The 18,624-nt window shown below is 41.4% G+C and overlaps 1 protein-coding gene across 1 annotated transcript in view; it reads right to left on the bottom strand.

Moving 5' to 3' along the window:
* The window catches only part of LOC122560734 (probable helicase with zinc finger domain), a 396,873-nt gene that overhangs the window by 302,812 nt on the left and 75,437 nt on the right, over positions 1 to 18,624 (bottom strand). The window contains exon 16 of the mRNA XM_043711726.1: positions 17,366 to 17,544. Coding sequence (XP_043567661.1) covers positions 17,366 to 17,544 — 179 coding nt within the window. The remainder of the gene's footprint in view (positions 1 to 17,365; positions 17,545 to 18,624) is intronic.

Raw genomic sequence — 18,624 nt, 5'->3', positions numbered from 1 at the left:
ACGTGCAAACTCCACACAGTCAGTCGCCTGAGGCGGGAATTGAACCCGGGTCTCAGGCGCTGTGAGGCAGCAGTGCTAACCACTGTGCCACCGTGCCGCCCACAAATTAATTTTTATAAATTTCAATCAGCAAGCCCTACTATCCAGAGTCATAGAGATAGGTCAATATCATTTGGACAGTTCTCCATATAAAAGAAATTCACAATAGCAAATGGACATGACTGTTATTACAGGCCACCCTCACTTCAAGTTTCCCCATTTAACATCATTCTAAGTTTGTTCATTCTTTGGGGCCTGTTTTTTATTTTGCATCACCTTTTTCAACTTAACATCTTTCGCTGCATTGTTGACATCCAATGTCATCATTGATCTGCATTCAGTACTGCACTGCATGCAACCCAGACATTCTCACTCTTGGGTTCTGGTAGTGGACAAGGACTCTTGCCTCCCTCTTGGCCTTGCTTTTCAGTGTTGCTTCCTCCTGGATGGGTCTTCAGCTTGCTCCATCACAGCCTTGTTCTCTCTCCCTGGGATTTGTCTCCCAGAGTTGCTTTGCCGCAGCTTCATCTCCTGCTCTTTGTTCCTACTTCTCGGCATCAGGTTTAGCCTTCTCTTTGCTTTTGGCTCCATTCTTGGATTCTCAGTTCCAATTCAGGAGGGAAGTAAAGTTCTGTGCTCCATCTCATGGCAGAAATTGGTCAATGCATGTAGTCCTGCACCAACCAACTTCTGCAACAAGATAAAGCCTGATCACGAAAAGGGTGTAGATATTTTTAACATATTGTACTCTTTTATTTTGAATTTAATAATGCATTTTATTTGGCAAGTTATTTCAGCTAACAATGAAAGGTTGTATTTGTACAATTTCAACTTCTACTTTCTTTTTAAAAAAAGAATAAGAAATGTTCCAAGGAACCCAATTCTAGCTTTAACATTGATTCCTTCAGGAAACCATTTCACTTAAAATTCAAGAGCTCTGCAGATACTGAAGATCTGAACCAAAAACAGAAATTGTTAACGGTTTGAGTCCAGTGACCCTTCTTCACACCTGCTGCCAGACTGGCTGAGCTTCTCCAGCAATTTCTGTTTTTTACTCATGCTTCCCTTAAGATGTTTTGCGTGAAGTTTTTGTTTTCAGGAATACTACCACAAATTTAAGTCAGGACTTGCAGGAATTTGGAAATTCAGTTTGAAGTCCATTAAACCAACCTTTAATCACATGCGCAAACAGATCTACAACAAAGTGTAAAGATGTCGACTGGAAGGGGACAAATCTATATCTGAGAATAGTCTCCAATTCTAAAAAGTATTCATCATACAGTGTTAATTCATAGTTACATTTTTTAACTAATGAAAGAGACGTTCACTAGAGATTCATATGATGCACTTCAGTAATTAGCTCAGCCAATGCCTGATTTAGCAAATAAAGAGATATCTGTTTCCTCAGGGTGGGAAATCAAATAAATGAATAAAATCAAATCTGGTGTTGAAGGAGGTAAGTGTAAGGTAAGTAAGAGGTAAGAGTTAAGAAGCTGGGCAAACAAGCCATGAATAGATGGAAATTTCTCATTTTGCAAATATTATCCAACAGAAATAAATTACTAGTCACAGACTAAGGCAACACCAGTTCAGTTACATTCACTTATGAGTACAGGTACTTAACATGTTTTTCCTCAATAAACTTCTCCTAGCTTTCTCCTAGTATAAACATGCAGTCTTTTTCTTTCACTGAGGTCTGAGTTTGTCATAAATTTAGTTAGTTACAACACATCCTTTTGTGGGATCGGAAATTTTTCCAGCAGTTGAGAATATTAAATTGACTTCAGTGATAGGCGAAAAGTTTGTCTTGCACAAGATCCAGCCAAGCCTCACTTTTGTGCTGACCTGTTCTCAGTTCAGACCTACACCATCCTCCATCCAGACTTCCCATTCCAAACCATGTTTTCTTTCCAAACTACTCAGGTGCCACTCCAGAATGGAAATGGGACATCATGTGGCATCACCTCAATTAAGTTAGAGCCTGTAACGCATGTCATGGTTTCAGTGATCCTATTTCACAAATTTTCAGATGTCTTCAAAATGGTTTGTCTTCCCCACTCCTAGATCAGTGACTCAAACATTTTGGTAGAAGAGCCCTTTTCAAATGGATTAGGAATTCCAGAGTCTCCTCCCATTCAACCATAATGCAAAGTAACAAATATCAAATGAAAATAATGTGTTTTGATAATTTTAAGGAAATAGATGCTTAATTACTAAAATTTATTGAGAACATTTCCAAACTCATTGTGATTTTCATGCTCACTTTCCTCCTCAGTGAGACTGGATCTATAGCCGTGCAGGCCCCAGTACAACATCGCTGTCCTAGATTTCCTATTTATCCAACAGCAAAACAGAATATGAACAAACTAGCATGAACAGACATCATGAGCTATTGTTTCATATGTTTGAAGAATAACAGTTGTATTTCACCTTTAGAGTTCTCTGCTAACAATGAACACTTCATCAGTGAAAAGGGGTGTAAGATGCATATTAGTTGGTGAGCAGCTTTGCTGCAATTTCTTATAAAGGTACAATGACAAGCTCAGCAGTTATCTTGAGGGAAGAAGAAAAATATTGCATACAATACAAACTACTACTTGTCTGCATGTTCCCCAGCTACATACATAAACAATTGTTCATTTGTCTTTATCTTGTGTTACCAAGTTTATTCAAAAGAAATAGTGTCCTATATGAATCAAAATCAACAAATATCTCAGGGACAAAACATGACGATGGAATGGTGCTGCATACATTAAAGGCTTGGAATATTTTTCCAACTTCAAGTGGCCTCTACAAACTATTTGAACTTTGGCCTAGATTTTTGCACAGCCATATTCTTCATGGCTTTTCTAAAATGATGATGGGAACCTCGATCCAGACATCCCGTCTGATCGTAAGTCACAGAACGTATAGCAAAGGATTACCCGTGTGATTTAACTGAAATTATATATTGAAAAAGACTTGGATTGTCTGTTTAGCCTCTCATCTTTTAGAATGACCATGTTGGTTTCAGTTCTTTCATATGTAAATCCCAGAACTTTTTTAAAGTGACATTCTCAAGTGAACTTTAACCATAGATGCCATGTCGTCTCAGATAATGCATTGAAGGTGTGAGATGCCCTGTGTGAGGTTGTCTGTGCTCCAATGTTCAGACTGATTCTATTTCTAAAAAAGGGATTTACAGAATCTTACATGGATTCATGCAGTTTTAGAGCAAAACAAAATATAATTGTGCTGGTGCAAATTCACCCCGCAAGAGTGTGTGTGTGTGTGTGTGTGTGAGAGGGCATAGGAGTGTCTGTCTGTGTGCGGGGGCATATGAGTGTCTGTGAGTGCATGTGAGAGTGAGAGTGTAAAGGGGTATAAGTCTGTGAGAGTGTGAATGTGGGAGTGTATGTGTGAGCGTATGAGAGAGGGTCTGCAGTTGTTGATTGTGTGTGTGTCTGTGTGCATGCGCGCGTGCGCATGTAGTGCAGTGGGGTCACCTGTAGTGTGACATGAACTCAAGATCCCAGTTGAGGCCATTCCGATGGGTACCGAACTTGGCTATCAGCCTCTACTCAGTCACTTTGCGTTGTTGCCTAACCCGGAGTCCGCCTTGGAGGATAGTCACCAGAAGGTCCGAAGTCAAATGTCTCGGACCACTGAAGTGTACTTCGACTGGGAGAGAACATTCCTGTCTGTTGATTGTTGAGCGGTGTCAACACTCTGACACATCTTGCATGTCTATCCTGACAAGGTTGTATGGTGTTGTCCTGAAAGCTGGGACAACACCATACAACCTTTCAGGACAACACCATACAACCTTGTCATGGTGGATTCTGCAAGATGTGTCAAAGTGTCGACACAGATACCACCGTTACATGTTGGGACACCTCCCACCACATACGTGTCAGGTACTCATGTGACTCACCAATGTACCTGAGGCATGGTACACTGGCAAGACCAAGCAGAGGCTATGGCAACGGACGAATGTACATCACACAACAAAGCAAAGTGGCCGAGCAGAGGCTGATAGCTAAGTTTGGTACCTATGGGGATACCCTCAACCAGAACCTTGGGTTTATGTCACACTACAGGTGACCCCACTGCACCACAGACATACTCCTACAGACAGACAGACAGACACACACACAATCACTCCTTCAGACCCATGCACTCACGCAGACCGTCTCTCCATACACACACACTGTAAACCTTTGCTCTAAGTTCTGTGTCTTACAACCTTATACCCCACAACCACTGGATGAAGGAGCAATGCTTTGAAAGCCTCCAAATAAACTTGTTGGACTATAACCTGGTGTTGTGTTATTGTTAACAACAAGATCATGGCTGATCTGACTGTAACCTCAATTTCACAGTCACGCCTACCCTGATAACCTTTCAACCCTTTGTTTAAGAAGAATCTATCTACTTCAGCCTTGAAAATATTCATGGGTTCTGCTACCACTACCTTTTCAAGAAGAGAATTCCAAAGACTCATAGACCATCTTCTCAAGGCAGTTAGGAATGGGGAATGAATGCTGACCTAAGCAGGAATGCTCACATCCCATGAATAAATAAAAAAAACCCAGTAAAATGTAAAGAAGAATTAATGGAATTGAAAAAAAATCAAATGCAAATGAAGATAAGACATTTCGAATGGATTGGAACCTCTCCAACTGATTCCCATTGTAAAAAACGTTTGCTGTTTGCAAAGTTTTCAAAGAACGTAACCCTCTGAATGGCGTGATTTAACTGTACAAATGTTTAATTAATAATGAATTAAATATTTGAAGGAAATTAAATATATTGAAAGGGCATTTATCAAGCAGATTTTTTTTCATTTATAATGAAGTCTCTGATAGATACTAGAATATTTCTTTATCTCATATCAGCATGGCTCCTCAGGTCTGCGCAAAGTTGATACTCAGTGAGCTGGCATGGAAGGTCTAAGTGCAAAGGGAGAGAGTGGGGGGCATTGGTTGGAAGTAAGATGTCATAAACTATAAAGGGGCATGAGGAAGGATGGAAGACGATAGATTGGCAAAGACTGTACAAGGGATTATGGGTACCGAAGGTGGGAAGTGAGAAGACATGCCGGAGTTTGAGGGGTGTAGGTTAAAGGTCCTAACATTGAACAATATGACTCAAACTGCCAAGAACCCAAGAAGGGCCTCTTAACCAGTTCACCTCAGCACTCAGCAGCCTCCATTCCTACCCGCAAGCCATTTTTGCCATCAATTGCAGCACATGTCACCTTTCAGAATGAAGTTATAGCATTCTGAGCACTTCCTGCCAGGGTGGCAAATGAGAAAATTTTCTGACTTAGCACACATTCTTCGAGAGTGAAAATCTAGGCCTTTAGTTTTCATCGTTTTTGATGTCATCTACAAATACTTAATATGAATTCAGTTTACTTACCAACTTCAAGCTATCAATTACTTCACACAAGCAACAATACAATGCTTATATTGATTTATTTGATTCTTATTAAGTGCCTCAAACAATGGTATAAATCGTTAGATTAAAATGTTATAGGGTCACCCGGCTCTTGACCTCATAACAGCCTTGGTTCAAACACAGAAAAAGAATCTGAATTCCAGAGGTGAGGCAAGAGTGGCTGCCTTTGACATGAAGCTGCATTTGACCAACTGTACTGTCAAGGAGCCCAAGCAAATCTGGAGTCAATCAGAATCAGAGTGAAAAGCCTTCACTGGTTGGAATCATATCTGGCACAAAGGATGATAGTTAAGGTAGTTGGAAATCTGGCACCTTAGCTCCAGGACATCTCTGCAGGAGTTTCTCAGGGTACTGTCCAAGGTCTAATCATCTTCAGGTGCTTCATTAATGACCATCCTTCGGTCATAAGTGGGGAAGATCACCGATGACTGCGCAACACTCAGCACCATTTGTGACTTTCTCAGATACTGAAGCAGTCCATATTCAAACGCAGCAACACCTGGACAATATCCAGGTTTGGGATGAGCAGTAATATTCATTCCATACAAATCCCCCATTATAAACATCCTAGGAGCTACCATTGGCAAGAAACTGGACTAAGACATATAAATATACTGGTTAAAAAAGCAGATCAGAAGCTGGAAACCCTGCAGAGTAGCTTATCTCCTAACTTCTCAAAGTCCAATCACCATCTACAAGACCTAAGTCAGAAATGTGATGGAATACTTCTCAATTGTCTGGATGGGTTCAGCTCCAACAGCAGCCAAAATGCCTGACATCATTCAAAACAAAGCAGCGCCCTGACTACTCTACCACATCCACAAACATCCACATCCCTCCACCACAGACATTCAGAAACAGCAGTGTGTGCCATCTACAAGATACACATCAGAAATTCACCAAAATTCCTTTGAAAGCACTTCCCAAAACCATGATCACCACTATCCAGAGAGTCAAGGGCTGCAGATACATGGAAGCACCACAAGTGTCAAATTCCCCTCGAAGCCTCACACCATTCTGACTCAAAAATATATTTGACATTGTTTCAGAGTCGCTGTGTCAAAATTCTTGAACTCCCTCCCTCCTGACATTGTGGGTCTACCTATGCAAGTGAACTGTGTCTAGACAAGTCTAGAAAAAAGCTCCCATCTCCTGGGATATCTGCAGAGAAGAGCACATGGTTGATACTCGGTCACCACTCATAACAATGAGATAAACTGGGCACTCAACCTAATGCATAAAATTAAAACTGGTTTCCAGCACTGTCAATAATTCAAAAATGTTAAAAACAGGATTACTTGTTTGCTGGCTTCAAATCATTTCTGAACCAGGAAAATCAATCGAAATATAAATAAGATACATTAATTGCGAACATCTATCAACACCACTACAATAATACTGAGGCTGATTAGGCTCCAAGAAGAGAGGTTGAGGGCATAAAAGCAGTGCTGGCTAAAGTGAATTGATAAACTGGGTTTAAAAAAAAAGATCAATAGAGATGTAGTGGCAGACATTGAAGGAATTTTTCAGAATACATGGAAGAGATACACACCAACCAGTTAAAAAATTTCTAAGCTTCAGACCCACCGTCTGCAGTTGATTACAGTATGTTAAAGATGGAATCAAACTGAAACAAAAAATTGTCATTGTGCAAAACAGGCAGCATATCAAAATATTAGAATATTAAAGACAGCAAGCAATAACTTCAAAATTAATCAGTGAAAAATTAGAGTAGTGAGAAAGATAGCTAGAAATTCAAAAACAGATAGCAAGAGTTTCTTTTTCTTCATAAAGTCAACAAAGTTCGTATTGATCCTATAGAAAGACCCTAGAGAACTGATATTGGAAAATAAAGAGATGCAGATGAACTAATCAGGATAAAACACAAATAAAAGGAGTTGATGGGAAAAATAGAAGAGCAAGTTTCTATATCATCAATCTAAAATCACATGTTCCACAACCCTTAATTCCTTGATGATACCTTGATGTTATCTGCACAGTAATAAGCAGTCTTTAATTTACTGGTTGTTTAGTTAGACCTGTGGTCTTTCAAGTTGCTTTTGGTGTTAGAATTATTTATTTCAGCATTTCTAGGTGTATTTCTTCTTCTGTTCTTTGGATAAATTATTGAAGATAGTAATATTACAAAGAAAAGGGAAAGAGAAAAGATTGGTACAGCTAATTTCTGGAGGTCTTCTTACTTATCTCCATTTCACTAACCTCACACAGCCTGGGTTAAACTATCATCTGACTAATCAGACAATCATTGCTATGTTGAGCTCTTTTGCACACATAGTAAACAATGCACTTTACTCAATGTCGTCTTAAAATAAAATTAAGGCTTGAGTTAGAGTTATATACATGATTTGTATTTCCAAGCTAAAAATAATTCCATATACCTTCTCTCTATTTTAAAGCAGTGTCCATTTCTCTCACTTCCAGTTCAAAGTCCAAGAATAAAGTAAAATGTGGAGAAAGAATGAAATGAAATCAACTATTAATCTTTACAAATCACTATGTTTCTGTACTTGATATCATACAATGGATAGGTGAATGAAGCATCAATATAATAAGCTGCTACGTGTGTAGGGTAGGTAAATATGGTAAAAACTATTTCTTGCAATGAAGCTGTTACAGAATGGTTGAGTTGAATTTCCCACTGTTATGTTATAACTTCAGCATATCTTTTAAGCAAAAGGTTTAACTGCAAAACTTAAGTAAGACAAGCAGTTACTGAAGGCTACAATTGTGAACGTATTAAAATTAGCATGCCATGATGTTTTAACTTGTCATGGCCACCAATTTCAATGTCCACAAAATAAATTAACATGTTCAATAAAAACAGAAAATGCTTAAAATACACAGCATATCAGCCGACATCTGTGGAAAGAGAAGTTGAGAAAGGTTTTAGGTGTATGATTTTACATCAGGTGTTCTCATCACAATATCAACCTTAAATGAATTATGATTTGGAGATGCTGGTGTTGGACTGGGGTGTACAAAGCTAAAAATCACACAACACCAGCGTCACTCCGAAAGCTAGTGTGCTTCCAATAAAACCTGTTGGACTATAACCTGGTGTTGTGTGATTTTTAACTTAAATAAATTAAGGAGTTAATTTCAGAACAATTACCATTTTTGTAACTGAAAATTGACAGACTCCTACTCACCTCCCAAGGACCCCTTTTCTCACCTTCAACAAACCCCATCCACCTGGACACCCCAGTGTTTGATCTCTTCATTTCCAACTGCCGCCATGACATAGACTGCCTCAACATGTCCACCCATCTCACCCTCAGCAGTCCATTCCCTCCGCTCCAACTTCAAAATCACCATCAAACCAGCAGACAAGGGGGGGAGGGTGCTGTGGTAGTTTGGTGCTCTGACCTCTATGCCGCTGAAGCCAAGCGCCAACTCACAGACACTACCCCTATTGCGCATTCAACCATGACCTCACCTCCCATCACCAAACCATCATCTCCCATACCATCCACAACCTCATCACCTCTGGGGATCTCCCACCCACAGCCTCCAACCTTATAGTCCGAGGACCCCGCACTGCATCATTCTACCTCTTCCCGAAGATTCACAAACCTGACTGCCCCAGTTGACCCACTTTCACAGCCTGCATCTGTCCCACCAAACTCATCATTGCATACCTCGATTATGTCCTGTCCCGCATGGTCCAGGAAGTCCTCACCTATGTTAGGGACACCATTCACGCTATTCACCTCCTGCATGACTTTCATTTCTTCGGCCCCCAACACCTTACCTTCACCATGGACATCCAGTCCCTCTACACATCCATCCTCCATGACGAAGGGCTTCAAGCCCTCAGTTTCTTCCTCTCATGCCGACCCAACCAGCACCCTTCCACTGACACTCCATTCGCCTGGCTGAATTGGTCCTCATCCTCAACAAATTCTTCTTCCAATTCTCCCACTTCCTCTGAAACAAAGGGGTAGCCAATGGGCACACACATGGGCCCCAGCTATGCCTGCCTCTTTGTCAGGTACATGGAACAGTACATCTTCTACAGCAACTCCGGCATCGTTCTCCACCTTTTCCTCTACCACATCGACGAGTGTCTCAACGGTACCTCATGCTCAACTTCATGAACATCTTTCACCCTGACCTCAAATTCACCTGGGCCATCTCGGACACCTCTCTCCCCTTCCAGGACCTCTCCATCTCCATCTCTGATGACCAACTAAACATGGACATTTACCACAAACCCACTGACTCCCACAGCTTCCTGGACTACACCTCCTCCCATCCTGCCTCCTGTAAAAACATTATCCCTTATTCCCAATTCCTCCACCTCCACTGCATCTGCTCCCAATTCCATCATAAACATCCAAGATGGCCTCCTTCTTCAAAGACCAAAATTTTCCTTCCCACGTGTTTGACGATGCCTTCCAGCGTATCTCCTCTATTTCCCTCTCCTGTGTCCTTGAACCCCACCTCTCCAATCACAACAGGGACAGAATTGCCCTGGTCCTCTCCTTCCACCCAACCAACCTCCGCATACATCGCATCACTTCTGCCACCTACAAACAGACCCCACTACTAGGAACATATTTCCCTCCCCACCCCATTGGCATTACAGAGAGGCCATTCCTGTCGCAACTCCTTCGTCAGATCCATGTGCACCCTATACCCCAGCACCTTCCCCTGCCACCACAGGAAGCACAAAACGTCACCTCCGTTCAAGGCCCCAAAGGATCTTTCCACATCTGACAGAAATCTACCTGTACTTCCATGCATGTTATCTACTGTATCCATTGCGGCCTCCTCTACATCGGGGTATACAGGACGCCAACTTGCAATTGTTTCAGAGAACATCTCTGGGACACCCGCACCAACCAACACCACTGCCATGGCTGAATATTTTCACTCTCCCTCCCACTCCACTAAGGACAAGCAGGTCATGGGACTCCTCCATCGCCAAACCATTACCACCCGAAGCGTGGAGGAAGAATGCATCATTTCCGACTTGAGACCCTGAAACCACACAGAATCAATGTGGATTTCACCAGTTTCCTCACTTGCCCTTCCCCTACCTTATTCCAGTCCCAAGCCTCCAACTCAGCACTGCCCCCTTGATCAGTCCTACCTGTCCATCTTCCTTCCTTTCCACACATCTGCTCCACCTTCTCTTCCGACCTATCATTTCCTACTGCACCTACCCAGCTACTTCCCCCCCCAGCCACATCCCCCTCCCATTATCTCTCAGCCCCGGCACACAAGCCTCATTCCTGATGATGGGCTTATGCTGAAACGTCGATTCTCCTGCTCCTTGGAAGCTGCCTGATCTACTGCGCTTTTCCAGCACCACACTCTCAAGTCTGAAAGCAGAAACTATGCACAAAGTGGGTTCAATTTGCAGATTCTGATCTGTTTGCATTTTCATGGATGAGGTGCTATACACATACTAACAAAGAAAATTTTACATGAACAACCAGCTTTCATTTTGTTACTGGCGAATAAGATTCACAAATACCTATTGTTGTTACTGTTCACTTTACTCTGAAAAGACATATGAGAAACAGACAATCTAAATCCCATTGAGTATAAAGTTTTATTAATAGCCACACCAGTTTTGAAGGTTTATTCTGATTGCCAAAGAGAATATTCAGCTAATCTTAATTTTTTTCCTATGTTCTTATTATTCAAGAAGTCATTACGCAAAGAAGTAGACAAAAGAACTAGTTATACACTCCCAGAAAAATAAGAGTTAAAAGAAAAATCTTAAATTAATAGAGCAAAAAAGGTAAAACTTCATATTAATTGCCGATATTTAGGCAAACATTTTACAATTTCAAATATTCTACAAGTTCTGGCATGGAACAAGGGCTCAGTGTCTCTTTGCAACCCACTTAATATTTGGTATATCTTGCTATAATCTATATTCAAAGTTTCAATAGTGCAGGAAAAATACGTTTTAAGTTTTGCAGTTGGATCGTGGTATTCATTTGTCAACCAATTCCACAAAAATGTTAAAAATACCTTGGCAAATAGAATTAAGGAGAATCCAAAGGGTTTTTACAAATACATTAAGGACAAAAGGGTAATTAAAGAGAGAATAGGGCCCCTCAAAGATCAGCAAGGTGGCCTTTGTGTGGAGCTGCAGAAAATGGGGGAGATACGAAATGAGTATTTTGCATCAGTATTTAATGTGGAAAAGGATATGGAAGATATAGAAAGTAGGGAAACAGATGGTGATACTTTGCAAAATGTCCATAATACAGATGTCTTCAAATGCATAAAGGTGGATAAATCACCAGGACCTGATCAGGTGTACCCTAGATCTCTGTGGGAAGCTAGGGAAATGATTGCTGGGCCTCTTGCTGAGATATTTGTATCATCAATAGGCACTGGTGAGGTACCGGAAGACTAGAGGTTGGCTAACATTGTGCCACTGTTTAAGAAGGGTAGTAAGGACAAGCCAGGGAACTATAGACCAGTGAGTCTGATGTCAGTGGTGGGCAAGTTGTTGGAGGAAATCCTGAGGGACAGGATGTATATGTATTTGGAAAGGCAAGGACTGATTAGGGATGGTCAACATGGCTTTGTGCGTGGGAAATCATGTCTCATAAACTTGATTGAGTTTTTTGAAGAAGTAACAAAGAGGATTGATGAGGGCAGAGTGGTAGATGTGGTCTATATGGACTTCAGTAAGGCATTCGACAAGGTTCCCCATGGGAGACTGCTTAGCAAGGTTAGATCTCACGGAATATAGGGAGAACTCGCCATTTGGATACCGAACTGGCTCAAGGGGACAGAGGGTAGTGGTGGAAGGTTGTTTTTCAAACTGGAGGCCTGTGAACAATGGAGTGCCTCAAGGATCAGTGCTGGGTCCTCTACTTTTTGTCATTTGTATACATGATTTGGATGCGAGCATAAGAGGTATGATTAGTAAGTTTGCAGATGACACCAAAATTGGAGGTGTAGTGGACAGCGAAGAGGGTTACCTCAGATTACGAAAGGATCTTGATCAGATGGGCCAATTGGCCGAGAAGTGGCAGATGGAGTTTAATTCAGATAAATGTGAGGTGCTGCATTTTGGGAAAGCAAATCTTAGCAGGACTTATACACTTAATGGTAAGGTCCTAGAGAGTGTTGCTGAACAAAGAGACCTTGGAGTGCAGGTTCATAGCTCCTTAAAAGTGGAGTTGCAGGTAGATAGGTTAGTGAAGAAGGCGGTTTGGTATGCTTTTCTTTATTGATCAGAGTATTGAGTACAGGAGTTGGGACGTCATGTTGCGGCTGTACAGGACATTGGTTAGGCCACTGTTAGAATATTGCATGTAATTCTGGTCTCCTTCCTATCGGAAAGACTGTTGTGAAACTTGAAAGGGTTCAGAAAAGATCTACAAGGATGTTGCCAGAGTTGGAGGATTTGAGCTATGGGGAGAGGCTGAACAGGCTGGGGCTGTTTTCCCTGGAGCATCGGATACTGAGGGGTGACTTTACAGAGGTTTATAAAATTATGAAGGGCATGGATAGGATAAATAGACAAAGTCTTTTCCCTGGGGTGGGGGAGTCCAGAACTAGAGGGCATAGGTTTAGGGTGAGATGGGAAAGATATAAAAGGGACCTACGGGGCAACTTTTTCACAAAGGATGGTACATGTATGGAATGCGCTGCCAGAGGAAGTGGTGGAGGTTGGTACAATTGCAACATTTAAAAGGCATTTGGATCGGTATATGAATAGGAAGCGTTTGGAGGGATATGGGCCGGGTGCTGGCAGGTGGAACTAGATTGGGTTAGGATATCTGGTCAGCATGGACGGGTTGGACCGAAGGGTCTGTTTCCATGCTGCACATCTCTATGACTCCATAAACCACACCTGAAACATTAATCTCTCATAAGTTTCAGAAACTGGATTTGAGGATTATCAGATCAGCCATGACCTCAATGCAGGAAAGTGGACTTGAAGACTGTTGGATCAGCTCCTGAATGGCAGAGCAGATATGCTGAGCTGAATGGTCTACTTCTGCTCCTACAATTTATGGCCTTATGGTCTTATCTCCATAATCACAGACCATAACATAAAAGAACAGGAGCAGGCCATTTGGCTCCTCAATTCTGCTCCAACATTCATTAGCTGATCCAACAGTCTTCATGCCCACTTTCTTGCATTTTCCCCACGAACCCGGATTCCCGACTGACCAAGAATCTCTTGTTTCAGCCTTAAATACAGGCCATAAGACATGCGAGTAGAAGTTAGGCCATTCAGCTCATCGGGTCGGCCCCGCCATTCAACTATGGCTGATAAGTTTCTCAACCCCATTCTCCTGCTCTCTCTTCGTAAACCTTATTCCCCTCGATAGTCAATAACCTATCTATCACAGTCTTAAATATAGTCACTGACCTGGCCTCCACTGCCTTCTGAGGCAATGAATTCTATAGATTGACCACTCTTTGGTTGAAGACCTTATCTCCATTCCAAAAGGTCTTCTCTTTACTCTAAGGCTATGCCCTAGGGTCCTGTGTCTCTCCTTCTCATGGAAACACCTTCCCAACATCTACTCTGTCAAGGCCATTCTGTATTCTGTATGTTTCAATTAGATTCCCCCCTCATCCTTCTGAACTCCATCGAGTATCAACCCAGAGACCTCAAATGTTCCTTATATGTTAAGCTTTTCATTCCTGGGACCATTCTTGTGAACCTCCTCTGAACACGCTCCAGGGCCAATACATCCTTCCTGAGATATGGGGTCCAAAACTGTGCACAATACTCCAAATGTGGTCTGACCAGAGCCTTAGAGTCTCAGAAGTACATTCCTGCTTTTATATTCAAGTCCTCTCATAATAAATGCTATCATTGCATTTGCCTTCTTAAATATTGAAACTTTATTGCTGGAACAGCACAGCAGGTCAGGCAGCATCCAGGGAACAGGAGATTCGACGTTTCGGGCACAGGCCCTTCTTCAGGAATGAGCAGAGAGTGTTCAGCAGGAGAAGATAAAAGGTAGGGAGGAGGGACTTGGAGGAGGGGCGTTGGAAATGTGATAGGTGGAAAGAGGTCAAGGTGAGGGTGATAGGTCGGAGTAGGATGGAGGCGGAGAGGTCAAGAAGAAGACTGCAGGTCAGGAAGGCGGTGCCGGGCTGGAGGCCCCAAAGGAAACTTCCATATCCGCCACAGATTCACCTGCACCTCCACCCACATCATCTACTGCATCCGCTGCAGCCGGTGTGGCCTCCTCTATATTGGGGAGAATCCCTCCAGCCCGGCACTGCCTTCCTGACCTGCAGTCTTCTTCTTGACCTCTCCGCCTCCATCCTACTCCGACCTATCACCCTCACCTTGACCTCTTTCCACCTATCACATTTCCAACGCCCCTCCTCCAAGTCCCTCCTCCCTACCTTTTATCTTCTCCTGCTGAACACTCTCTGCTCATTCCTGAAGAAGGGCCTGTGCCCGAAACGTCGAATCTCCTGTTCCCTGGATGCTGCCTGACCTGCTGTGCTGTTCCAGCAATAAAGTTTCAACTTTGATCTCCAGCATCTGCAGACCTCACTTTCTCCTTCTTAAATATTGACTCAACCTGCAAATTTACCTTGAGAGAATGCAGGACCAGAACTCCAAGTCTCTTTGCACTTTGGAGTTCTGAATTTTCTTCCTGTTTAGAAAATAGTTCATGTCTCTAATCTTCCTACCAAAGTGCACGATCTCACACTTTCCCATAAGTTGTACTCCATCTGCCACTTCTTTGCCCACTCTCCCAACCTGTCCAAATCCTTCTGCAGTCTCCCTGCCTCGACCTATCTCTATATTGTCTGCAAACCTATCCAGAATGCCCTCAATTCCTTCATCTAGATCATTAATGCATTAAGTAAAAAGTTGTGGCCTAACACTGAGCCTTGCGAAACACCACCTGGCACTGGCTGCCATCCTGAGAAGGGCCCTTTTATCCCCACTCTCTGCTTTCTGCCAGACAGCCAAGCTTCTATCCATGTTAGCACTTGATTGTCTGATTGATTAAATATCTAATTATCACATCTTTGAAAATACTTAAACCAATCTCATCAGTCCTCTCCAATAAAGAATTCCACAGATCAATAAATGTGTCCATACATTGCACCTTTTTAAGTGAGGAACAGTTTATGGAGACTGCAAATCCCTGCGACAAGCCTCATACAAACCAATTAACGTGCTTGCATAAGTTGACATGCCATTTCCAAATTTTGTTTCTTGCATGGCAGCCCTCATGAGTACAAGATGAAAAGCTTCAACTCTGTGATAAATTACACTTGTCATCACTGTATCAAACTTACATTTCTTTGTTGAGGATTAAATATTTCATTGCTGCAAAATGAAGCCATCACAAAAACAGCAATGGGCAGTGGATGAGATGTTTCAATTTAGATTGAAACAAACAATCGATAACAGTTTAATCTAACTGAAGTCCAATTTTCAGTCAGCTGCATTTTGAGTCAAAGAAATACCCTTCTGCCAGTTTCTGTACACTTTCAGTTCCTTTTGCATAACGTTATGCTCATCTAAAATAAACCTTGCTCATCTACAAATATCAATGAAACACTGTTCTTTAACCAACTAAATACTCCCTCTCTCAATTCTTTCTGATGAGAAGCTCTACACTTCCATCTATCTCCCTCAGAAAATCCAATTCAGATTGGCATTTGATCTAACAAGGAAACCATGCATGTGAAACAGAGAAGGATTTCTTTCACCTCAGGTATAACCATGACGAGGAGGTGCCGGTGTTGGCCTGGGGTGGACAAATTTAAAAATCTCACAACACCAGGTATATGCTTCCTTGCAATACCCATCACTAACAGGACTGAAAAAGGATACAATATCCTCTCACGGTGCTGTGACTAATTCTGTCATGGCTCCCTGCTATAGAATACATAATGTCCAAACGATGCAAACAATAATCTGCACAAATATAAAATTGGAATACAATTGATATACATTGACGTTATGTACTAGAAAAGTACAACTATATCCAAACAACTCATTGAGGAATTCATCCTCATTAAGAATAATGTACATACAGGGGGATAGGGACTTTAAAAGTGCTAAGGTCACCATTGCAACTTACATCAGGGCAATGTCTCCTATAAGAAACAATGGAATGAGATAGGGATAGGGACTGTAACTTAGGGAAAGGTTGTGTTTCAAACCTAGCAACCAAAATACATACTATACATGTATGACACTGTACAACATAATATATAAACATACCTTGTAAAACATTTTCATTATTCTACAGTAATAGACTTGCTACTCATTGTTGAAGGTTTGCAATGACAATTTCTGATAAAGTTCATATCCACTATGAACAACATGGGTTTTCTACACTAAGCTGAACTTGAGTCAAAAACACTGCACCAACATGAATGCAAGGAAATTTTATATTCAGTTCCTCACAGTGATGTGAGTGCAAAGCAATGTATATCACAAAAAAGTTGTATGATGGACACCCCAGTACACAACTCACAGCCTCAATACTAACATACTCAACAATTTGTACTGAAGCATTTTCATGAGCTTCTGTGAAATTCTGTTCTTCTTACAATTTCATTACTCCAATCAACAACTGAACAGCCCTGAAAGCTTCAAACTTTTAAACTAGTTACCGAAAATACATTGAGAAACATGGAAAATTGCAACTTTTGCTACAGAAAATCCCGGTTGGAAAGATGCTCAAGTTCTTATTCTCACTTGTGGGGATGGTTTTCCACTGGACCACGCTCACTTGTGGGAAAGAGTCGCTTCCCTTACAGGCTTGGACTAGCTTGCCTTTTTAAAAACAGTATTAGAAGGACCTCTAGTGGTAGAGAAACAAATATGGAAGTAACACACTGGACATAGAGTATATTGGAAATTCAGAGTTCAGAGTAAACGTACCATGTTGGAGGTCAGCACAACAGAGGTATTTTGATGAACTCACAGTTGCCACAACCACCTGACACTTGAGCATGTCTTCTTTCCTTGGCAGCAGGAATGCAGACTGGTTCCGAGCAAGTAGACAATACCGCTGTACTGTGGGATGCACAGTTTTCACATTTTTGGTTTTGTGATAGATTCTAGAACAGAAGATTGAGTTTTAATCAGAAGTCAAATACATAACAATTAACAAAAGAATCAGAAGAGAGTTGAAGAGAGGTTTTATTTGCCTGTATTTTTTTTTGTGATTGAATTAAACCAGTAGCAGGTTCAAACTTAAGTTTCAAAAACTAGAATTAAAAACTTGAAAAGAGTAAAGAAAAATGGTTGTGTAAGGTGAAGGGAAGACTAGGACAAATTGCTTAGCTTTCTTAAAGAGTGGAAGAACAGTAGGCTGAATATGTTCTGTGTAAAATTCTATCATACAGCTCAAATACATTTGAGTTAAATAATTGAGTTAGCCATAAGGAATATATTCAAATTAAGAAAATCGTATCCACAAAAACATATCTGCACCAAGGTGATACAAACAATACATATTAAGCCATTATTGCGTTTACAAAAAGGGTACAATTCTGTGTTTTAATGTAAGTACAGTATTACCTATCAAGTTCCCTATACAATGGATCAGTATGTTTGGCCAGCAAGTAAATCTTAGTGGTTGAAGCACACCATAACAAACCATTGAATTATTGTGGCTTTACAAATACCAAGTAAATAGATTGACAAATTGAAAAATTCAAAAGACTCATGAAAGTACAAGAAATTAATTTAAATAGACAGTTCCTGTGAGAGAATCATGACAATAGTTTTTAAGCGTCATGGAGTCACAGAGTAATATAGCATTCAAACAGGCCCTTCAGCCCAAACTGGTTCATTGGCAAAAGTGAGGATTGCAGATGCTGAAGAGTAGAGTTGAGAGTGTGGTGCTAGAAAAGCACAGGAGGTCAGGCAGCATCCGAGGAGCAGGAAAATCAACATTTCGGACAAAAACCTGATGAAGGACTTTTGCCTGAAACATCGATTTTCCTGCTCCTCCGGTGCTGCTAAATTGCTGTGTTTTTCCAGCACCACACTCCAAATTAGTCCATGCTGACCATGGTGTCCACTCAGCTAGTTCCAACTGCCCATATTTGGTCCATATCCATCTAAACCCTTCCCATCCATGTACCTATCTCAATGTTTCTTTAAATGTTGCTATTGTACCTGCCTCAACTGCT

This window comes from Chiloscyllium plagiosum, chromosome 21 (genome assembly GCF_004010195.1).
Source record: "Chiloscyllium plagiosum isolate BGI_BamShark_2017 chromosome 21, ASM401019v2, whole genome shotgun sequence".
NCBI lineage: Eukaryota > Metazoa > Chordata > Chondrichthyes > Orectolobiformes > Hemiscylliidae > Chiloscyllium > Chiloscyllium plagiosum.
This window is presented reverse-complemented; position numbering and strand designations above follow the sequence as displayed.